The sequence below is a fragment of the Nannospalax galili genome, unplaced genomic scaffold (assembly GCF_000622305.1).
Source record: "Nannospalax galili isolate Female #2095 unplaced genomic scaffold, S.galili_v1.0 scaffold369, whole genome shotgun sequence".
Taxonomy (NCBI): Eukaryota; Metazoa; Chordata; class Mammalia; order Rodentia; family Spalacidae; genus Nannospalax; species Nannospalax galili.
The window spans coordinates 917,190-942,476 of NW_008360318.1; the positions used below are offsets into that span (position 1 = coordinate 917,190).

The 25,287-nt window shown below is 42.9% G+C and overlaps 1 protein-coding gene across 6 annotated transcripts in view; it reads left to right on the forward strand.

The window, feature by feature from the left end:
- Window positions 1-25,287, forward strand: part of Cpne4 (copine 4) — a 592,536-nt gene that overhangs the window by 348,634 nt on the left and 218,615 nt on the right. For all 6 annotated transcript variants that reach the window (XM_008825090.2, XM_008825091.3, XM_029559677.1 and 3 more), the window contains one exon: window positions 20,379-20,558. In XM_008825090.2, the coding sequence (XP_008823312.1) occupies window positions 20,379-20,558 (180 nt within the window). The remainder of the gene's footprint in view (window positions 1-20,378; window positions 20,559-25,287) is intronic.

The window sequence follows — 25,287 nt, forward strand, 5'->3', positions numbered from 1 at the left end:
AATTGGCTAGACTGGCTGGCCAGCTAGCTAACAAGGATTTGCCTGTCTCTCTCCCTCAGTGCTGCGGTTACAGGCACATGCTGCTGTCCCTGACTTTTATGTGTGTGCTAGCGATCTGAACTCGGGTCCTAATGCCGATGCTGCAAGCACCTTACCCACTGAGCCATCTCCCAGCTGCCCACCTGAGTTTCTTTCCCTTTCTTTTGTTGCCGTTGTTTCTTCTTTGTCGGTTTCTTTGTTTGGAGAGTATTTTTTATAAATAAGTATCGCTATGTAGGCCTGACTGATCTGAAACTGTCTGTATATTCCAGGCTGGTCTTGAACTTGTGATCCTTCTGCCTCTGCCAAGTACTGAGATTACAGGCATGGAACACCACACCTGCTGTTTCTTATCCTTTCTGTTGATCTTCTCTTTTGTTAAGATAAGCTTTTTTAAAAAGCATTTTAAATTTTTTATTATTTTTATTTTATGTGTATGGGTGTATTGCCTGCATGTAGGTAAGTGCACCCATGTCATGCAATGCCTGCAGAGGTCAGAAGAGGTCATTGGATCCCCTGGAACTGGAGTTACAGACAGTTGTTAGCTGCCATGTGGGTGCTGGGATTCGAACCCGGGTCTTCTGCAAGAACAACCAGTGTTCTTCCCTGCTGAGCCATCTCTCCAGCCCCAAGATAAGTTTTTATCTTTATTAAAAACCCCTTAGGAGCCAGCAAGCAAAAGGGCTCAGCCAGTAAAGGTGCTGGTGCTTACTGCAAAAGTCTGATGACCTGAGTTCAATTCTAAGAACCTATGTAAAGATGGAGGGAGAGAACCAGCTTTACAATGTTCTCTGACTTCCACACAGGTGGCCCTCTACATCTTACATGAACTAATTAATACTAATAATAATTTTTCAAAACATCCTCTCTTTCTTTGACTTATTTCTCTAGTTCCTTATGGTAACTATTGTTTCTGTATTTTTAGATTTTAATCTTTAATAGTAAAGACAAGTAAAACTACTCTTTTTCTAGGAAGTGAGCTTTTGCCTGAGCGCAATAGGTTTGATGAGATGCATTCTTTCACTTACTTCCTAGATGCCTTGAAATTCCTGGTTTCATTTGTCTTTTAATATAATTAGCAAGGAATTTGGGATTGGGTCATTTTTAATCATTTCTATTTTACTGGATTTTCTTCAGAGCATGTGTCCGCTAAAATTTCTATTGTTTAACTTTATTAAGATTTACTTATTGTATAATTATTAAACAGATTTACATACATCTCAGACATAAAAAAGAAAAGACCTCTACTCAGTGAGGCTAAGGTGTATATACATGCATCTATACATGATTGTGTGTGTGTGTGTATGTGTGTGTGTGTGTCTGGGTACTTCATGACCCAGGCCAAGTAACACAGAAAATTAACCATCATATATCCCTTAAGGTTGCAGGATGATGACTTCACCTTCAAGCATCACATCCTCATATGAAAAAGACAATATTTGAAGGAAGTGAAAATATTCATCCTTGAATGTGTTTTTAATTGAGGAAGAGAATATATGTTCCCAGAAGCCCCCAGTGGCTAACTTCTGCAGTTCTACTCCACTGGTCAGGACGGGTTACACGATGACCACGCTCTGGCTACAAGGGTAGCTGGGATAGAGGGCAGAGCATCCAGCATTCCCACTCTGCACTGGGAGTCGGATCAGCTGTGAGGAATGAAGAGAAAATGGCTATTGGGTGCACCCCAGAGGGTCTGCGTAACCTCTTTGGCCTGTCCTAATCACACACACCCATCTCGATTATTTGGTAATGATATACAAATGCTTTTTCATGCCGATGTGCCCTGGTCTCCTACTTCATATACCCAATGGCAAGATTTTCTGAAAACTTCCCATTTTTTTCCTTCTTATTTATATGAGAATTCTGGGACTGCTAACTCCATCCTACCTGATTCTGTTGGCTTTTCTGCTATATTTGCAGATGTGGTATTTGGCCACTTCAGGGTGTACATGTTGGTCATTTACAACAACTTTCCATTTTGTGTGGGAGATGTTCTTGCTCCACCAATGAATGTGTATTCAACCACAGTGTGGTGGCTTGGAGGTTCTCTCTCTGTCTCTCTCTCCAGTCGTTCCTGATGGAAGGAGGGCACCTTCTGACAGGTATGGGTGTGATTTTAGTGGTAAACCTGGCTTCCAGTTATTCCTGGTGCACAGTTCTTTCTTGTTCAGTCCATATTTGGTCCTAGGTTTTACTTAACGCACTTGAGTTAGACGGGATGCTAAGGCTTCCTTGTTGGTCAGGTGCACCCACGCATGCCTTGGGTCATGCTGTCAAGGCTGCCCCATATTCTGTTTTGATTCTTCTTAAGTGGATGCAGCCTAAGGCACATGTAACACCTTCCTGAGCCCTAGGGGTGAGAGCCCAGGGGTTCCCTTTAATTCCTGGCTGTTCTACGAGGGGGCTTGTTGCTACCAGTGCTGTGTGAATACCACTTTACTCCTAATTGTTCTCCACCAAGATTTCCTAAGTGTTGACAAGGCCTTTAGACAAGAAGTTCTCCGGTCTCTGTTCTAAGTATTATCAACCTTCCTCCATAAAACTTTTTCTTTCGTTTGTTCCTTCCTTTGGGCAGAACTTCTGTGCCTCTGTACAGACTAGAGTAGGGACAGTTCTGCCATGATAGATGTGATTGACGTTCAGGGGCGATGCTTGAGTCTGAGATACCAGTTTGGAAGCTGTACTGAATGTATTAGGAAATTAGGAATAAATTAAGATGGATATTAAGAGTGACTTTGAAATGAAACTAGAAACTAGGAACTTCTCGGCTTCTCAGGCTCACTTATTACTTCACACAGAAACTATGTGAAACTGTATGGAGCAGATGGGTGGACTTGAGAGTTGAAACTAAGCAGCTTGAAAACCTGTGTGTGATAGATAAGTAATCATATGGGAGAAGCCATATCTCAAGAAAGAGCTGAAGTTACTGATGTAAGTCAGAAGGACTCCAGCCAAAAAGAAACATATAAAAACTGACAGCTCGAGGACTTCATCGATGCTTGGCTACACAAGATGCTGACTCTGTGAGCCTCATCCCGACGCATCGCCTGAGAGACCAATTCTGCCCAAGGCCAGGCCGAAATTCTGTTTGAGACCAGATCAAGAACTCCAGCAGAATCTTGGTCTGCTCTAGGATTGGAGAGAGCTTGCCATGACCAGACGTGATCAAAGCCTGTGAATTGACAGCTCCAGCCGGGAGAGTGCAGTGATCACGGCAGACGCTGAGTGACTCCACACGGAGTATTGGAAGGACTAACCTCTGGAAGGTATTCCCTTGAGACTTTGGGACTCTGAATTGCTAGAGTACCGGGTTTCCCCTTGAGTGTTTGTGTTGATGTGTATTGTTATGCTTTAACTGTGTGATAAATACATATTGCAACCAATCAGTCGTGTGGAGAATCTCTTCTGTTCCGCATGCGCCTGTCCTAAGCTCTCCCGAGAAGCAGTGACACACTCTGGATGTCACACTCAGGACAGTTACTGTCAAGTAACTGCCCCACTCAGGACAGAAGCCATCAGTTCCTATGGTATATGTAAGACTGGATAATGATCTAAAGAGTCAGTATAAAGAGAAAACCAAAACAGCTCCAGAATTAAGCCGTGGGTGATGCCAACATGTAGATCTGAGCCAAGCCATTTAATTCAATTATACAGATAAGTTCCTACCTGAGATCAGTGTCAGGAACACCTGACAGCCGTAGGCCATCTCCATCTGAAGGCACAATGGCATTCTGAACTTTAGTAACTTATCTTGTGTCCCAATACTTAGTTATAAACTTGCTTCTTACATCTGTCCTCCCTGTGATTTTGTCTCAAGAATCCCTTCAGTTTTGTGGATAAGAGCTCAGAAGCATCCTTTCCCATTCAGCATGTGTTCGTATTCTTGGAGTAGAATCAGGGAGGTTGTTTTGACATTCCTATCTGATGTGGAGAGCGATAACTAGGGTATGATTGAAACAAAGCTCTGAGCAGAAAGTCTGCATTCACGTTGCACACCGCCAAGAGCCGTGTGTTGACCTTGGCAAACCTCTCAACTTCCTGGAGTATCACCTTCCTCACTTTTAGAGTAAAGGTATTGATTGTATCTACCTTCAATGGTGTTGTGTTCTAGGATATAAGTGATATGAGGTCATTAAGACACTATGCAGTAAATGCTTAATAAAGGCCAGCTGTTACCTTTGCTAATTGTACAGTAAGGAAAAGTATGGAGACAGGGTCTCATACTGGCTCTGAACTCATTATACAGCCAACTCTGAACTTCCCGATCCTTCTGCCCCCAGGCCTAGTTTCATGTGTTACAGGTGTGGGGATCAAACCCAGAGCTCTGTGCATGCTAGGCAAGCAGCCTTCCAAGGAGCTACATCCCCAGGTCTGCAAAGTCACTAAATCTATAGCACGACCCCTGCACTTCCATTCTGGGCGTTCCTTCTCTACCAACCTGTTTACCTTCCTGTTGTCGCAGTGCATTATAGGGGTTGCAGGATCTGTGCTAGTCAAGAAGGGAAAGACATACACACGTGTAAATGACCGTGATGAAGGGAGAAACTTCCAGTCTCTATTCCAAAGACACAGGAGGCATCACACAGGGATACAGGGGAAACCAGGGGCAGTCAGATGCAGAAGCATGTGAGGAAAGCTGGGCAGGAGTGTTTTACAGCTTCTGTGGGAAGAAACAGTACAGGTGGGGTAAGTAGTTTAGCACAGGCTACTTTGGTCTCAGAGGGCTCAAAGGGCAAAAGGGCTGTGTCTGTCCTGTCTGATACCTGGCTGTGGGGTGATCAGAGCAAGGGCATGGTGGCCCAGTATGGAAGAGCTAGGTAAAGGAGGAGGTTGGAAAGTGGCCTCTTGGTTGCTTGGTTTGCATATAAAAGACACACTCAAGGTAAATTTTTCTGTCCCTAAGAACTAGCTTATTTTAGGAAGGGTAATTCTTCCAGGCTGACAAGGCTTCAAATAGACAAAGCATAAAAAATTTATTAGGGCTAAAGAGATGGCTCAGAGGTCAAGAGCACTGGCTGTTCTTGCAGAAGATCCGGGTTGGAATCCCAGCACCCACATAATGACTAATGACCATCCATAACTACAGTTCCAAGGGATCCAATGCATTCTTCTGTCCTTCATGGGCACTGCACCACATGGGTTCACTTACATATGTACAGGCATAACACTCACACATAAAAATTAGGTAAATAAATAAAATTAATATATATAAAAATACAAGAGCATGATTAACGTGCCCATTCTCTTTCGTAGATGTGTTTACACATATGCTTTGAGAGCAAAAAAAAAAAATGTTCTCACATTGGATCAAGCAAAATCAGGGATCTGTAAATGAGCCATAAACAATCCAAAGCCATTACACAGATCTCTAGGTGACTAAAAATTATCCACTCTTAAAGTCAGGGGTTTAAAAAAAATCTACACTTGGGTTTAGTTATTGTCCTAGTTCTCTTTCTGTTGCTATGATAAAACACTGACCAAAACGAACTTGAGGGGAGGAAAGTGATTATGTCATCAGTGTTTATTGCTCAGTTTGCTTTCCTAGGCCCACCTACCTAAAGATAGTGCCACCTCCAGTGGGCTGGGCCCACCCCCATCAATCATCAATCAAAGACAGTGTCCCACAGACATGGCCACAGACTAGTTTGATGGAGAAAATGCCTCACTTGAGGTTCCTTCTTCCAAAATGCCTCTATTCCGTGTCCAGTTGGTGATAAAAACTAACCAGGAAAGTTATAGAATTGAAAATCCAAGTTTGGAGGCTGGAGAGGTGGCTCAGTGGTTAAGAACACTGATTGCTCTTGCTGAAGACCTGGGTTTGATTCCTAGTACCCACATGGTGGCTAATGACTCCATTTCCAAGTGAACCAGTGGCCTCTTCTGACCTCTGCAGGCATTGGACACATATGTAGGCAATATGCTCAAATACATAACATAAAAAATAATAATAATAAATGAAATGGAGATCTTTTTTAAAGGTTAAAAACTCATTCAATTTTATGTCTTATGGAGTTTATACTGAGTTCAATATTGTATTAACTATATTAATTCAACAGTGAACCTAAACATTTTATAGCCACTCTTGAAAGAGATGTATCTTTGCTCTGGAAACTGTTAATGAATATGTTAAAGCTGTAATGAAATGCTGCTTCTAATCATGTAGTTATTAAAAATTTAAAAATAAATAAATAATGATTTTTTTTGATTCTTTATGGAACCAAAATCTATTCATTTCAGTTTCTGCCTGTTAATTCCTAAAAGTTTGTTGTTATATTGTGTAAATACAAGAAACACTCAACTAAGCTCCTAAAACAGCTGCAGGTCAGCTCAATTATGTGTAATGGGCTTTCAGAACTGCTGTTCATGGCCATGAGGAAGAGTCACTTGTATCTGACACGTTCATTGTATATGAAGATGCACTGAAGATGCTCTTAGGAGCACATTTTTCTCACTCTCTTTCTCTAAGTTGGAGCAGGAAAGCTACCACTATAGGGTACCACATTTGGCCAGCAACCACTATCACATGGAACATCTTTCCTGTGTGCTCAAGACTTTCAACAGAATGAGTGGGGCCTTGAGTAGGGCATCTATCCTGCTTTGGACTCTGCTTTGAGACTGAGTGCCATGTGTCTAGTTTAATGTTGAATTCCTAGGGCCCAGTGCAATCCTGAAAAAACATCTCTCTCTCTCTCTCTCTCTCTCTCTCTCTCTCTCTCTCTCTCTCACACACACACACACACACACACACACACATTAAATCTTTGTTGAGTGAATGCATGGAAATTAGTACAAATTGCTAATCAGAAATATTTTGCAAAGAATCCACTTTAGCTGCATAAATAAAATGCAAGAGATGAAGGGTTTGCTCACTATTAATGCGAAAAAAAATCAGTCCTCTTGGAAGGCCAAGTTTAGACACTAAAGTCATTGTTGTTATAAGAACATTTTGGATTTGGGATTCTATTTCCTGAAATTCCTGACCCATTGAGCCAGGAGTAAACAGAAGCTTATTTTATAGTTTCACAGAGAGAACAGATATTAGGAATTTAGCACAGAGTCCATGCTAGGCCCTCAGAGCACTCAAGCTAGTACTACTGATTGACTGCTGCTGTATACCATAAGCTTGCCCAGGCCCAAACTTGCGCAGTGTGCATGCGCAGTAAGGACTGCCCAATTGTCATTTCAGTGATGCTACTGGGGATGAAGTATGATGGGCAATTTCACCAATCAGAGACCTAGTCTCACTCACTGATGGTCTATGTTGCTTACAAAGGACCCGGCAGCAAAAGGGGTACATGAACAGAACTAGTAACAGAAACAAGGATGCTGCCTGCCATGCCTAGGAAAGGCTTCTGAGGGAGGCAAGGCAGCACAGCAATGGTGTATAGGTGCTTGTGCATATCTTAACCAGGGGAAATGTGGTTAAAAATAGGAAAAAGAAAAATGAGAAATATTTCACCTCTTCTAACGAAGACATTACCCATGGCAGTCTTGGGTAATTGCCATGAAGAATTCAGTTTACCTGAGTGGCTGACCAGGAACCAAGACATCATTGACATTAATCTTCTGTTTACCAATCTTTTTCCATCTATCAGGAATTGTCTCTGATGTTTAGAAGAGGGGAAATGTCCACCTTTGGAGATTTTGTGATATATGGACTAGTTCAGATGGCCTGATGGGAGAAGGAAATACCATCTATTAGTGGTCTAGAACTTCTAGTGCTCAGCCTGCCAGTGTAGACACAGCTCCAAGCAATCAGGAATCAAGAAAGAGAGGACAGTTCCTAAACTGGGTGTCCACCTCAGCATGTTTTCTCTCAGCCCTTGGGTAGGCAGTTGCAACTTGTTAATTAGCAATTGTACTAAAATGTAAATTTCTTAACTCCCAAAGGAAGTGTTCAGGAATCAGTAAAGTAAAAAATGTGATGTATGGAAATGGGGCAAAAAGAGCGGGAGCAGGTTACTGAGGCACTATGGGAGAGAGGCTAGGGAAGCAGCACCTGTGCACATGCTGGAATGCAGCCACCCTCCATGGAACCAGCCCACCCCCCATGGCACCAGCCCACTCTCCATGGAACCAGTTCACCCTCCGTGGAACCAGCCCAGGGCATTTCTGCTGCTCTGCCCTTTAACCCGGGAGCTAGAGCTTCATGAGCATGAGAAATTGTGCTAACTAGGCTGGGCCTGGTGCACACATCTTTAATTCCACCACTTGCCTCTATCGGCAGAGGTAGGCAGAGCTCTATGATTGAGGCCAGCCTGGTCTACATAGTGAATTCCAGGCCAGCTGGAATACAGGGAGACCTTGTCTCAAAAAATGAGAGGAAGGAAAGAAGGAAGAAAGGAAAGGAGGGAGGGAGGGAGGAAGGATAGAAGGAAGAAAGGAAAGGAGGGAGGGAGGAAGGGACAAAGGAAGGAAGGGAGGGAGGAAGGAAGGGAGGGAGGGAGAAAAGAAAGAAAGAGAGAGATAGAGAAAGAAAGAAAGAAAGAGAAAGAAAAAGAAAGAAAGAAAGAAAGAAAGAAAGAAAGAAAGAAAGAAAGAAGGAAAGAAAGAAATTGTGGTAATCAGCTCTCCTTTTACCATGAAGAAAGAAAGAAAGAAAGAAGGAAAGAAAGAAATTGTGGTAGCTTGGGCGTGGCTTCAGATAAAACTTGACATTTTAGTGAGGAGCTAGGAAAAGAAGCTGTCAGGAAAGACAACAGGGAAGGAAGGAGAGAGGAAGGGGCTATCGGATCATGTAATGCATTGGATGCGTTCGTAATCAATCATTGCTTTATGACTTTCTTATACAAGCACTGAAGAAGCAGTATATATATGGTTTTTTGGGGGGGGAGTCCATGACGGACACATAAGTCAGTTTGTCCCACTTGTGCTTTAACTTTTTGTTCTCAGAAGATCGCTAAGACATTTAAATGCTGATATGTAATTTATTAGAACATGAATGCAGACTCCTTAAACTATGTTTTGATGTTAACATGCATATTTCATAAGAAGGAAAAGAAAGGATAAATATGTTTGGAGACTATTAGAAAAGCCAACACATTTATGTGCTGTTAACACCACAGCCATATATGTAACTTGATGGTTCCCCATGAAAGGGAAATGGTGGGAACGGCTCTCAAAATTCCTTTAACAGCAGAACCCCTGTTTCTAGGAGCTGCTTGTAAAGCTAGTGATCCCAGACTTCAGGAAATGCAAATTGGAAGAATTAAGCATCCTGCTGTGAGGACACAGTGCTAGCCTTGTACTAGGCTGCCAGCTGGCCATCCCGTTCTGATCTACTTTGAAGTCCTCTCTTGCTGCTGTTTGTGTAAGGAGGCTAAATGTGCCCATTTCCTTACACCTCACTTCCTGGCATCGGCTACTTCCATGGTGTTGCCTTGTCCAGGGAATTATTTCTTTTATTTCAGAATTTGTTTCAGATATTGCATGGGATTGGATTTAATTTAAAAAACCATAAAGAAGGCTACATGTGGGCATGTGCATGTGTATGTTTATATTTAGACATTGCTGCTGGACCCTAAGATTTTTATGGCCATGCTATCTTTGTAGAAAGTCGTGAACTAAGCAGTTTGAGGACGTGAGAAGTTAGAAGTCAAGGAGCCTCGCTAGATTGATAACTCAGTTGTCGGTGTGGAGAGGAATTTAAGAATAGTGTTTTAATATTTATCGACCTCAGTTACCTCAGTACCTGAGGAACAGCATGCGGGCACTTCAGGAGCCGCTTACCCACCCCCCGACTGCATGACAAGGCCATTATTCCTCCCACTAATTTCAGAGGAAGTCACAGGTACATTACCAACACCGTGCTCCTACTGATCACTCAGAATTAAGAGGCAGGATAAACCTACTGCTGTTCCCAGCCTTGATAAACTCTAAGGATTTAACATGTAAAATGACTGCTATCAATGACATAGATTCAAGGTCTGACCTCTTTTCATGATGGGAGCAGTTGGGGAAGGTGATAAGCAACAGAGTGCTGACTGGAAGGGCAGCCCGTGTGTGCGCCTCCTCCCCCTAGAGCATCCAGAGAAGGTTCATTTGAATTATGTGATCGATTCACAATTTGAACAGTTAGGAATTGACTCACAAGGAGAATGAATGGCAGGGGCCTGGCGAGATGGCTCAGCGGTTAAGAGCACTGGCTGCTCTGGCAGAGGACCTGGGTTCAAGTCCCAGCACCCACATGGCAGCTAACAACTGTATATAACTCCAGTTCCAGGGGAATCTGACACCCTCTTCTGACTTCTGCAGGCATTGCACAGCACAGATTAAACACTTATAAACATGCAGGTAATACACTCATATGCATAAAAAATAAAAAGAATAAAATATGTTTTAAAAAGAAGAAAGAATGGGGATTATTCTAAAGGAGTCAGGGTAAGTAGAGATGGAAGTACTGGACACCTCCATTACCTCGTTCTTGCATGGGGAAATGGGCACTGAGGGGGACTGAGGCAGGCCTCTCTAGCTCACCTTTACAATTTCCTGGCTGGGAGTCTGCTAGACTGGAGATGCATATCCAGCATCTTGCAGGAGTATCTCAGCACTATTTTCAAACACCAATTAATAAGAAAACCAAGGCTCTCTAGCCTTGAACAACCTCTCTAGAGGACTCTGCAGCTGTGACAGACAGTTGACATGATGGGAACATCCTATTAATAACCAACATCTGAATGAAGTGCAAATTGCTTTGCACTTGCGTGGGATTAGCCTCTGTGCTCCTGTGTGCTGAGTACCTGACAGCAACTGCACTTGGAGTGACCACTGTCCAACACCTTCCTGCACCTGATCCTGGCGGGTTCTGCCTGCTCTTTGCAATGAGCAAGGAAAGGCAGCTCATTTAAGTCTGAAAAATACTAGGATACTCTTTTTGTTACAGAATCCATAGGGCCTACAACATTCACATTTCTCCTGAGCCATTCTGGAGAGGTTCTAAGTGGAAAGAACTTAAGGATCCAGGATGAGGACATGGCTTAAGTGGGTAAAGTGCTTGCTGTGCAAGCATGAGGATTTGAGTTTGGACCCCTAGGACCCATGTAAAAAGCTGGACAAGGCTTTCTGCAGCCCTAGTGCTAGGGAAAAGTGCAGAGACAGGAGGAGGCCAAGGGCTGTCCAGTCTAGCAAGATTCATGAGAGACCTTGTCTCATACAATAAGGTAGAGAAGGGATTGAGGAAGACATTCTGATGTCAGACTCTGGCCTACACAGGTACCCACAGAGGCAAGTGGACCTGCACACACACACATACACACACACACACATACACACACATACACACACACACACACACACACACATGACTTAAGGAACAAAATATAACAAGAGGTAGAAAAGAAAGCCAAAAACCCAAAAAGGTATGCTGGGCACTGAACAGTTTCACTGAAAAGACATTTTCAGCTGGAGATGTTGAGAAGGTAGAATATTGATTGATCAGAAAAGTCTTGCTTGAAGGCCATTGTGGGATGACATCTAAATAGATTTATCCTCTCCAGGAGTGGTGTCGTGTCTCAGGAAAGAGCTTTAAGGTAAATTAAGTTCCATTACTTCATAGCTGGGTAGATTGGGCAGGTTAAACTTGCTGCCCCTGTGTATAAAATAATTTATCATATTGAGATTGTTAAGTGGAAAAAGTATGTGATGTAGTTAGAACAATGTCTGGTGCACACTAAGTGCTCTGTGAACGTGCCATACCACCCATACTGAACTTGGCTGGGGGCTAGGGTACTGTTCAGGGGAATTGATCATGGGGATCACATATAGAAATTCAAAATCTTAAAAGTCAATAGACTTCGTTAGTTGTGAACCACTAGAATGGGCACAATTTCACCTGTGTTGGCATTTGCAAGACTTTTCCAGAACTTTTAATCTCTGGGGAATTCTTAAGAGCATCACAGTCAGGGTTCTAGCAAAAAGAGGTTAGTGAAGGATGCCTGTGGAGCTGTGTGGACAAGGTTGAAGGAATTATCAGAAGATGCTCTGATGCCCTGAACCAGCTATAGCAAGAAGTCCCTCTCACTGGAACCTGATGCGTGAGCATAGGTGATGATGTTCCTGGAGCTTTTTCAGAAGTACAGCTAAGCTTGTAGATGCCATAACGTAGTCACTGCCAACATTGTTATGTGGGCAGGGAGAGAAAAAGCAAAATACAGCATCCTCTTTTTCCCTGTGTCTTAAAGATGTAGGCGTATATAGAATAAACACGTGGTGCAAAAGTTGGGGTATGGTGCTCACAGCAGGCCACACAATTGTTCTGGTTACTATTCACCATCTGCTTCAGAGCTGAGCCATCATTGTGGCTGATAATATGTTACTGGTTCTAAAACTTAACTGTGTATTAAACCAGCAAGGTAGATTTTTGAACTGCTGATGACTACATTTCACTTCTGGATATTTTTAATTTAATTGGTCTGGCAATCCCCAAGTGGTTTTAAGATGCAACAAAGCTTAAGAATTACTGCTCTATATTGAAATCAGCTGGGAATTACCAGTCTCATTAAATAAGTGTGTGCATATTATGCAGGATTTCATTAAGCCACGGGAAGATAGAGATGACCCCAGACTAGAACAATGCTGTACGTGTATTTAAGTCTAAAATAATTAAATTTAGGTTAAATTTCAAAATCAGTTCCTAAGTCCCAGTAGCCACATTTCAAGTATAAATAGACACATGAGGTTAGTTTTTGCCATTTGAATCATGTGGAACATAATAGAAAGTTCTATCATATAACTCCAAGACGGTAGCTGAACCCCCAGGCTAAGTGAGTGGGGTTCAAGATAATGAGGTTGAGACTTGAACCTCACAGATTGAGATTTCATAACAGAGAAAAGGAAATTGGAGGACGGGAGGTGATCAGCACCCAGAGAAATATTTGAGGCCATCTGTATATGGCAGCCCAGCTGGAGGGTTGGTTGGGTTTCCACACTCATAGAGCCAGTAGCCTGCTGGGCTGAGAATGGGGTGGGGGGAGAGAGAGACACACAGAGAGAGAGGAGAGAGAGAGAGGCCCGAGTAGTATTGCTGGTACTGGAGACTCCTCTAAGACTCCAATAAGGCAATGCTCATTTCATTGACTACTGAACCACACTCCCAGGCAAGGTGGTGCCATTCTGCTGGCTGTTTTGAACAACAGAAGAGGCCCTAGCACTGTACGTCATGATAGGAATGTCTAGCAGGCTGATCCAAGGACTCCATAACAGACTGTCTCTACCATCAGAGGTTCTGATCGTGAGAGCCCAGTGAAGTCCACAGAGGGAAGATGAGAAGAGGGTTTAATGAACTGACAGTGGGAGAAAGCCCCTTGACATAGAATTCAGCTTAATCTAGAGGGTTTGAAGGTTTTACCACTCAGTGGGTAAAGAGTGCCTGTTTGGGGGGCTGGAGAGATGGCTCAGTGGTTAAGAGCACTGGCTGCTCTTGCAGAGGACCTGGGTTCAAGTCCCAACACCTACATGGTGGCTAACAATCATCTGTAACTCCAGTTCCAGGGGAATCAACACCTTCTTCTCACTTCCATGGGCATTGCGTGACAGAGGTGCACTTACACACATGCAGGCAACGCACTCATACACAAAATATAAAAATAGAATATTTTAAAAAGAATGCCTGTTTGAAGAGTGATCCATGATCAGCACCAGGCTGGGTGCTTCTAGAAAGAAGAATGCGTTCTTTTGCTAGGTCTGCTCTAAGTACCAACAAGTGGGTAACTACACCAACAGAAATGTATCCTCTTACAGGTCTGGGGACTACAAATCCTGAGATGGGGTGATGCTATTTCTAGTAACCCAGTCATTTGCTTTATTATTGGAACTTTATGTGATTGACTATGCCCTCTTGGAAGTTAATATGACTTGAAAAATTGCCCACAATAAATGCTTTCTATTTTGAAGATAAACTTATCCATTCTTCATTCAGAGAAAATGAGTTTCTCTCTATCTACCCTAAATAAATATTAAGGAAATACTTAAAGAATATCAGTTTGAAGGAGCATCTAATTATAAGACTGCCCTAGGGGCCCTGCTGCATTTCTACAGCCTATGATGTTGTTCTTCATCAGGACCTGTTACCCATGAAAATAAGAGTCTGTGCTTCTCCAGTAAAGCCTGGAACACTGTGACTTGCCTCAGCGTCGGTGCCTTCCTTTCACACCAGTGAATTCTTTTTAATTAACTTGTGGTGTGTGTGTGTGTGTGTGTGTGTGTGTGTGTGTGTGTGTGTGAGAGAGAGAGAGAGAGAGAGAGTGTGTGTGTGTGTAGAAGCCACGTGTACATAAAGAGACCAGAGGACAACTTGCAGAAGTCAGTTCTCTCCACCATGTCGATCCTGGGGATCAAACTCAGGTCATTAGGTCATAAGCTAGGCAGTAAGTGTCTTTACCCACTGAGCCATCTGGCCAGCCAGCAGTGAATTCTTCAGCCATTTCAGCCCTTTGAAATCTTTCAGAGTAAACACCCATTATGACATAAACTGCTTATTGGTGGTACCTTGACGGCGCCATTCCTATGGGCATTGCTCATGGACCACATTATATATCTAAAGTGTCCTGTGGACAGTCCAGCTCACAACATATGCAGCCTACTTCACTGACTTTCCCCAGTAGCCCAATATAGCGTTTGCTCTCTGTCTTGTGTGTTCATTTGAACACAGTATTCATGAGGAAAAGTTTCAGGTTTGGGTGACTAGAGAGCATAGAGTTAAACCACAGGCTGCAGAGTTCAACTGCCTGAGTTCAAATCCACCTTTGCTCCTTGTCAGCTGTGTACAATTTGGTGAGTTATGGGGGACCCCAGGGAATGGAGATAATGATAGTATGTACTGGGTCATGTTACCATAAGGATGAATAGACAAGCAACTGCTTGTCAAAAGACTTCAACACCTACTTCCAAGCAGGATATTCAACTGATAAATAAGCCTAGAAAACAATTGCGGGCATCACTGATTTTAGGAAAATACAAATTAAATTAAAACACAATAAAAAAAAAACACTACACATCTATTAGAGCTTGAAATGTTACACATCTGTTTTACTCCTAGATATTTATCTAAGAAGAGAAAAAAAATGTATGTCCATGCAAAGAATTGTGCATGTAGGTACTTGGCAGTTTTATGTGTAATAACCAAAACCTGGAAACATCCCAAATGGCCACCAACAGCATATTGCTTAGCAATAAAACAGATGACCATTTTGGGTTGGGGTAGGAGGGTGCATGTTTGTGTAGGTGCATGTGTGTGGATGTATGTACAAATTCGTGTAGAGGCTAGAAGTCAATCTTGAGTATTGTTCCTCCAGTGCCATCCACCTTTGCTTTTGTGAGACAGGGTGTCTCATTGGCCTGGTGATTTTCTGTTAGACCAGGCTGGCTAGCCAACAAGACCCAGGGATTCATCTGTCTCCACCTTCCCTGTAGCACTGGGATTATAAATACACACTACCACATTTGGCTTTTTACATGGGTTCTAGGGCTCAAACTCAGGTCTTCATGTTTGCACAGCAAGAATTTCCCATCTTAGCCAAAAAGCCAAAAATTGGTACAACAAGCGTGTTCCCACAGAGTTACCGCCCCAGCCCCAAGATGAAACATTTACATGACAACAATAGGCAAATCTGTAAATACACTGAATGAGAGCAAAATGACAAAAGACTACACGTTGGTATGCATATTGTATAGCATTTGCATAATATAGGAGATACAAATGAATCTCTACTGACAGAAAGTAAATGCTCCGTCCCTAGGAACGGGGTGGGGGTGGCGGGGGAAGGCGATAGCTGAGAGATGATTGGCTATAACTAGGACACTTGGAGAGATGTGGTATGTTCACTGCCTTGACTGTGGTCATGATTTTACGAGTATGTACATCTATCAAAGCATATTGATTTGTACACTTTAGAAAAGATGAGGTCTACTGTGTATGAATGATGCCACCATCATGCTGATTTTGTTTTAAATGAGTGCCTGTGACATAGCAAGCCTTCTAAAAGTGTTACCTATTACAGAGCAATTACTGTGTTAAAATGTATTTGAGGTGAAATGTTTTCAAAGAGCATCTCATCAGCTCATCAGAAAATCAATTTTCTCCCCATTTCACCCCAGCCTAGCTACCTTTGCCTTCCTGGAAATAGTCATGAATAAACATGAATTAAGGGAAGAAGGCCAGGCACTGAGGTCAGAAGGCTGAGTTCAAGGTCCCACCCTACCATCTAGCACATTGCATCATATGCCCTGGACTTGTCTCAGATGTAAATAGTATAAAGCTACACCACATGATTGCTGTAAGAACCAGATTTTTAAAAATGGATGTGAGGTCTGGCAAGATCACTCAGTGGGTAAAAACACCTGCTGTGTAGCCTGAAAATATGACTTGGATTCCACAGATCCATATGATGAAAGGAGAGAACTGACTCCTACAAGTTGTCCCCTGACTCCACACAACTGCTGTGGCACATGTGTGCCCACACAAGTGTAGACACACATGAACAAATAAATGAAATCAAATCAATTTTAAATTGATGTGAGCACGTGCTAAAGTAATGTGAACATGTCAGCCGTGACGACTATGGAAGAGAAATGCTGATAAGCATTTGTGGTTTTGCAAACTGGTTACCAGAGAGTGAATAAGATGAAAATACAATTTAACAACAGCAATAGCCAAAACCTCACCTCACATGGGAGAATCTTATTTCTGTTCAACTGATAATCCTACACACTCACTTGGGAGGTTAAAGTAGGAGAAATTTGGGTTCAAGGCTAGCCTGGGGTACATAGCAAGACCCAGTCTCAAAAAGCAAATAATAATAATAATAAAATAATAATAATAATACCTAAGATACTTTTTAAATTTTTAAAGATTTCTTTTTAAAAATATTATATCATTTTTATTTTATGTGTATGAAGGTATTGCCTGTATGCATATAAGAGCACCTGTGTCATGCAATGCCTTGTAGGTCAAAAGAGGGTGTTGAATCCCCTGGAACTGGAGTTACAATCAGTTGTTAGTTACTATATGGGTTCTGGGAACTGAACCTGGGTCCTCTGCAAGAACAGTCAGTATCTTAACTGCTGAGCCACCTCTCCAGCCCCCTAAAAACTAGATTGCCAGTCCTTCCTCTCTGCTTATTGAATCGGAAGCCCCTGAGGGTAGGGCAGGAATATCACATTTTAAAGAAAATTTCCCAGTTGGTTCTGACAGGGCTGGCCATACTGATCTTTAAAGACACCTGCTTGACCTTGACACCCCTCATTAAGAAATGGGAGCTGCTTGAGACTCTGTTGCTCAGGAGGAACTTGACTTCAGCCTCCAGAAGAGGATGCATCTCTCATAATGGCTGGGAAGTATCTTTTCACATGCACTTAGCATCTGAGCGCTTTCTTTACCATCTCCATTCATGTCTGAGCACTTACACTCTTGGGGTTCTTAGTGGCTGAAGATTATCTTCAAAGATTACATATCTCCATAATGCAAATGTGTATTACTTATTTTCTCTCTAACTTCTCATTTCGGGGTGGGTGGCAACTGTGTCATTTGCTAGTGTCTTACCTTTGACAACATATCTGAGACGGGCAGCTTAATGCCAATATGAGACATATTTCTGTGTAAGAATTGCATTTGAAAATAGAGAAGTGATGCATTTGTGTCAACCGAAATGTCTGAGGAACAAAGACTGGAGTTCCCATCTCCTGTCTCTCATCATTTGAACCTGTCCAAGACACAAAGAGAAAGGGTATTTCTTTCTGTGTCCTAAAGATCTATCTGTAGCTGGTTTCTCTAAAATAAGATGCACATGAGTGCAGCCTTAAATCTCTTATTCTATGATTTATTATTCCATGCATTTGGACCATTTTGGGGGAGAAAAAAGCAAGCCTCTCAGAGCCAAGTGGAAGGCCAGTCAGTGGGGAGGAGAGCCCGGAAGGGACTGTGAGATCTGGAGAGTGGATAGTCTATAAATGGGATGCCCTGACTGCTGCCACGTGGGAATGGAAGGAGAGTGCCAGATTCTCCAATCCCTATTTCTGAAGAGAGGACAATAGAAATAGCCCTTTATACATCGGCAAACTAAGGGGAAAATATATTGAGTAAAGGATATGAAATAACTCCAAGTGAACTTTAACTGGTGGACTACACACTTGTACCCTCTGATTAACACCATCGCTCAAAACTATGATTCCTGACAACTGAAAAAAAAAATCAAGCAAAGAACTATGCTAGCAAATCCTCATACTCACACGGCCAGACAGTGGTATTATACACACACACACACACACACACACACACACACACACACACCAAATTCCAACTATAATACGAGCTGCGTCATCATGGGAAGCCAGAGTACTCAAATAACTACCAATCTGAACACCAGCTTGTAAAATCCCAGCCATGGTGGACTAGAGACTGGCTTCCTGCCAAACAGGGATATACAAAGACCTGCATCCTCCTTCTCCGTGCAGTCTGGATCATCCATGCATGTCAGGTGGTGACTTTAATCCCAACATAGGAGAGAAAATAGCCAGAGCCAGGGTTAAAGCATTGCACCTAAGTGATGTTGAGAAAGATTGGAGCAAGGATCAGACTTTCTTTATGAGACATGGGCATGCAGGATGTGATGTGGTGAGGACTGCCTCCCCTTTTGGGAGGGATACTATTTTCTCCTGCTCATATGAAACTAAGAGAGATGGTTTCATAATCTGTGCTAAGAACTGACACTTGGGGCACTTAGGCCATAAGCTGTCTCTATTTGAAGACCAACATACTATAGGAATACATAGGCTCCAGTTGATTTGTGATTAGATGTTATAGGGTCTGGGATCATCTTTTACGCTTCCAAAAATATAGATTGCTTTGTGTGTTTTCACTTGTGACAAATGCAGAGGGAAACAACCTTAGTGGTCCAATCCCAGCAGAAAACAGGACAGAACCAGAGAGTGTTTAAACTTGTAAGCTAAACTGCTAGAGAGTTAAACTCTCAGAAGACATGGACAAGGACTCAACATTAAAGGTGGGACATGAGGGGCACCTATCACCATTGATCTGAAGGGCCAAGAGATGGGAGTAAAAGGCCAGGTTTGGTGGTCCATTCCTATAATCTCAGCACTTGGGTAAAAGCTGAGGCGGGCGCATTACCACAAGTTCCAGGCCTGCCTGGAATACATAGTGCGTTCCAGGCCAACCTGAGGTACATAGAAAGACCCTATCTCAAAAGAAAATAGGAATTGGAGCGATGATTCAGCCGAAGACCTGAGTTCAGCTCATAGCACCCACATAAAGCAACTCACAACCACCTGTAACTCCAACTCCAAGGAATCTGACACCCTCTTTCAGACTCTGCAGACCGACATCACATACCCACACACAACTACACATATACACATAATTTAAAATAATTTTTAACCTTTGAAAAGTATAAACAATAACAAAGACTGGGGTGGTAGGGGCAGGGTAGGATGAGGGACTCTGTCATCAAATCCCAGCACAAGCTCTTTGGGTGGAAGGGAATCTATGGCAGGACTTGTGTATGTAGGAGCAGGCCTGAGTCTTTGTTTTCCCACTCTCTCATCTCCTGCCAAGTCTTCCCTCTGGCTGACTTCCTCCCAGAACCCAGATGACAACAGAGCCCAGGAAATTTAGTCCGCAGAGTATAGCCTCTTGAGTCATCAAGTAGGACAGAAGGTGTCAGACATGGATCCAGGAGAAGGGGACAACAATTTATCACAAAAGGCAAAAGGAATTGCAGCTCATGGAGTGGTAGAGCAGGAAATGCCTTTTCATCCTATAATCTTCTCATTGGCATTTTGCTGATGAGGAAACCGAGGGCCACAGGATTAAAATGAGTGGGTAGACGTCGACCTAATGAAGCGTGTACTTGAAGCCAAAGGCAGTTGATCTTCATAGACATTTTCGAGACATTCTTCTTCATTATTCTGGGAATCTTGAGTCAAAATTCCTATTAGATTTGACAAAAGTGAGACATCTATCCTACCGTTTTTCCACTGCTGTGCCCATCAGACATCATTAATTGGTCACAGATGTCTTTCTTGCTGAGTCCAGATGTGCTCTCAGACTCTCCTACATTAATGATGATTTTTATCTTGTTCTATCACCTAATTAATATAGCATGGTCTACATCTTCAGAACAAAATCTCTGATTGTTTGCTATGTCTAGTAAAATTTCCAGCCTTGAAGCTTAGCTCATTCTCTGCAGCAGCCAGAAGACTTTGGATTTGCCAGCCTGGGTGACTCTCTGGAGGGTATTCAAGGTTTGGATGAAGGGAAACACACCACAAAATCAATATGTTTGGAGAATAATAATAAAAGTCCTAAGGTTTTCTTTTTCTCCTTTCAGGTGGACAGGACAGAGGTGATCCGCACGTGCATAAACCCAGTGTACTCAAAACTGTTTACGGTGGATTTTTACTTTGAAGAGGTCCAACGCCTTCGGTTTGAAGTCCACGACATCAGCAGCAACCACAACGGGCTGAAGGAGGCCGACTTCCTGGGCGGCATGGAGTGCACACTTGGCCAGGTAGACAGCAGGCATTCCTTCCTGAGGGCCTGCACCCTTCCTTTTACCTTCCTCCCCTCATCCGATCTTGGCTTTTGTTTTCCTGTTGTTATTTTCTTTAACTTGTAGCATTTTACAACATTCTGGGCACTGTTGTAATAACTATATTTACAAGGAAATGATCGTACAAACATATGGCGTTACTTATTTTGTGGAATTAATAGACTCCTTTCTGAATGTCTTCGTTGTGTTGGTCATTCATTCAATAACTGTTTATTGGCCACTTACTATGTGGTGGGTTCCATGCTCTGCTCCTGGGTCTGTTACAGCCTTATCTTGTCCCATTGCAAATGTCCATCTCTCAACCGAGCTGTAAGAACCCCAACCCAGAAAATATTCCTCATTCAAATTTATTCAAAATCTCTGGTGACAAAAAAAAAAAAAAAAAAGATCCAAGATTGCGACTAAATACTTGGTAACTGAATAGCTCCTTTAATTTAATCCCAGAAAGAATATGAGTAAATATTATTACTATGTTCATTTGATCAGGAAAAAATCAGACTCATAGAAGTTAAGTGATTTAACAAAGGTTCCTCCTTGCAAGCGGCAGAGCCCCAAAGCCCACCAGACCTTTTCCTTTATAGCCTTCCCTTCGACTCTCCCCAGAACTATGGTGAGGGTTGAGTGAGAGTTAAGGGCAAAAATAGTCTCTGATCTCCCCAAAATGGGCAATATAGGGCAATATAGGGGGAGAAGATATGTCCTCAGATATATCAATTTATTTGATATCCTGAGCCTGTACCTAGTGTTGTGGACCTTGAGAAAAAGGGTAACCTTCTGTCCTGGATAGAGTCAAAGAAGACACCATCAAACCAAAGGGGGGGCATGACTAGAGAGTGGCTCAGGCATTAAGAGCATCTGCTCTTAATGTTTCGATTCCTGTCACCCACATGGTGGCTCTGTTGCCCTCTTCCAACCTTCACAGGCACTATACACATACCAAGAACATACTGGCAGTCAAAACAAATAAAAATAAATAAATCATTTTTTTACTTTGAAAAGTTATATTTTGTATTGAGCTTTTTAAATTTCATACATTTCTCAATCAAATCCAGACCCCTTTCTCCATCTGTGCCTCTCCCATCCCCCCACCGAACCCTGTCATACATGCTGAGTCCTATTCATTCAGGTGTTTGGACCCAAATGTTCTTTAGTGTAAATGTGTCCACTGGGGTCTATTCAGCCCATCCAGTGGCCGCATGTAAGTCATACTCTACCTTACCCAGCAGCAATCAGTCTCAAATAGTTCTCAATCTAGTGCTGGCCTGCCACCTATTTCTCATCTCCCCTTTGGAGCCTTGTTTAATTGAGCTTACATGGGTCCCATGCTTAATGCCGCCACTGCCACAGTCTCACATGTGCAAGCTTCCAGTGGCCTGGAAGCCTCCACCTCCCTGTATTCATGAACCAACCCTGGATCTTACAATCTTTCCATCTCCTCTTCCACAGTGGTCCCTGATCCTGAGTGGGTGAGGTTCCATATGAGTCCCATCCTACACTCTACAGTCTCTGATTCTCCAAAACTTGGCCAGTTGTGGCCTTCTGTGTGCATCGTTCTCCACTGTACATGGAAGCCTCAGTGGTGAGAGTTGAGGGATGCATTAGCCCTCTCTCTATGCCTTACCCCATAGCGGAATAAGGGGTACAAATCATTTTTAAAAAATGGTCCGGGCATGGCAGAGGAAGGAGGGAGACTTTCCCAGTAAGAAAGTGATGCCAACAAGTCATAAAGATCACATGACTTGTTGCTCATCAGGAGTATGGGGCGAAAGGAGCCCAGTGTCTCTGAACCAGACCAGGTGCTGACTTCCTGCGAACCAGTGAAGATCAGACTTTAAAGCCCTTATGTCCCAGGCTCCTGCCAAGGCTGTGTTACATTATTTGTATGGTTGTACATTTTCACAAAGAGAGATTCCAAGTTATAGAAGCCTAAAGCCTCACCAACCCTGCATTCATCCCCTGCCTTAGGAGAAGGGATCTGCAAGAGTCGGTCTGGCAAGGAAAAGGCAAGCCCCTGTGTTTGTTTGTGCTTACCCGCCCTCATGCCTTATCATTAAAGGGAAGTTCTCCCTGGAGAGGAGTGACAACACAGAATGTCCCTGTTAGCCTTTACAGGGAAGGCGGTATTTATCTTCACAGGACTGTGCCTTACTCCTTCAGTGAAAGCCAAAGGCCCAGAGTAGAAATTCACCTATGGGGAGGCAGGGAGAGAAACCGAGGAGTCAGAATCTTTTCCATTGAAACAATCTCTCTAATGACTTTTGATGAGAGCTGGTGACAGACAATTGTGGGGTCTTTCTGGATACAGTACATCAGGTACAAATTAAATAGATAAATTATGGGTTTGGGGTAGAATTTTGTTTCTATTGACATTTTCAAAAGTTTTGTTCAATTTTTTTTTTTGGTGTGTGTGTGTGTGTGTGTGTGTGTGTGTGTGTGTGTGTAGGTGCCCACATAAGCCAGAGACCTTAATTCTCCTGGATCTGGAGTTTTATGTAGCTGTGAACTTCCTGACATGGGTGCTGTGAACTGAACTTGGATCCTCTGCAAGAACACTACATGCTCTTAACCACTGAGCCATCCCTCCAGCCCCCTGTTTCTTTCTTTTTTCTTTTTTTAAGAAGATGATTAAAATGACATCTTTTATAGATTTAAATGGGTCAAAGCAAGATTCTCCCTCAGACAGTAGGCATTCCTTCTATGGATAAAAATTGTGTTTTAACGCAGGAAATAAATGTAGATCTCTGTAGAAGTCATTTGGATAAAACATCTTTTTCACTTAAAGATTTGATGATTTTGTCCGTGCAAATGACCTCAAACTTGTATTTTAGTTCACCACAAGGGTCATCTTCCCAAATGCCAATGAGTCTTCGACACTGTTTTGTACCAGCCATTGTGCTAGAAGCTGGCAGTACAAAGGCAAGTAAAGACAGTGTCCTGCCTTTGGGACGCTCACAGCCTAGTTAGGTTAAAAGTGGAAGGCAGTTAACCAGATCACAACCGTTCTGACCATAGTGAAGGGGAATTACAGAAGTCAGAGTGTTGTGAGATTGACATCAGATGTGTGTGGGGAGGGGGTTGGGTAAGGTCAATGAAGGCTTCCCAAGGAAAGTGACATTTACACTGAAATAGTGAGAAGAAAGAGGAAACAGCTTCCCAGCAGATGGGGAGATGATATGAAAAGCATCTGGATTCAGAAAAGCATCTTTGTTTGGTTTTGCTAATGTGCCAATTCTGAAATAGGAAGTGAAAAGAAACAAGATACCATAATGGTCTGGAAAAGTGATCCAGGAAAAGGAAGCCAGCCCATGAGGGTTTGTGGTCAAGTCAACTGATGTGGTAGGTAACTGAGGCTTAGTTTTTCTGGGAACATTTTGGAAGTACTACAGGGCAAACACCATAGTTCTCCCCAGGGATGAGGAAATTGGGTGTTTGGACACTCTGACTGTCTACACTCAGACTGTTACCTCACAAGCAATTGACTGAGAGTTGTTCCTAGGGTGGAAACACCAGTCTCCCAGGCAGCGTTTCTAGCTAGCTACATGAGTAGCAAAGAAAGCTTTAGAGATCAACTAAAGCTTCAGGCAAGGAAGTTCAGTGGCTGGTGGTCAGAAGGTACTGGTATGCACTCAGGTGATAGGAGCAGGGTGACTCCTTACTCCTTCTATGGGCTGTCTACGTAATACCCAATCATCTTAGGAGTCAGAACCAGGTTATGTTTAGATCATTTTCTACCATGTGGCTATGTAGAAAATAGCCCTATTCCTAGATTAGAAATGGATCCTGAGTAATCTTAGCCAACCACACAGATGCTGTCCACCCACTTGCCAGAATATGGCTTTGGGGTATGCCTACAGCCAGTCAAACATGAGGGTGTTCTCTGAAAGTGCCTAGCTTAGGAGCACAAATAAAGAATGCTTCCCTCTGCCTGTGATTCCTGGAACACTGCAGCTGTCTGCAGCAAGGTTGGGCTGTGCACAACCCCCAGGGCACCAGAGGCAAAAGATAGCCATCGAGGCACAGGTCTGACCTGCTGCCCCTGGAGCCAACTCCAAGTGACATTCACTGGCAACCACCTTCTCATTTTGTTGGCTGTGTGACTGGTGGGAACCACACACCAGGGTTCAGCACTGCTTTGATTGTAATCAATCAAAGTGTCCCCTTTTTATGGCTATAGCGATTGGTTTGGTGGATGCCATGTAAATTATCCATTCATTTATTTAATCATCCTTTCAACAAGCATTTATCAAGTGGCCTGGATATTCCAATTACTGTGCTTGGTGCTAGAGAGAAAAGGATGACAAAGACAGAGTCTTTGCCCCGGAGAAGCTTATAATTAGTCGGGTGGAATAGAACTGCAAGTAAATAATCAACAGTACATCACTTGTGCTACAACAGTATGTGTTCCAGGAGTTGTTGGAGAAAAGCTTATATCTGCCCAAAGAGAATGAGGGAGGTCTCTCAGGAAAGATGACTTTGAACTTGAATCTTGAAGCATGAATAGCACATCACCAGCAGAAGAAAAATAGGACTTTCCAAGCAAAACTACCAGAATATAAAAGACACGATGGTGTGGAGGGAATGGCAGAGAGCTCTGAAGTGACTGTACATGGCTGGATGGTCCAGGGAGGATGGGATGAAGATGCTAGAAAGAAAAGGAGAAGCCAGACCACATGGCTTTAAGTGCTTT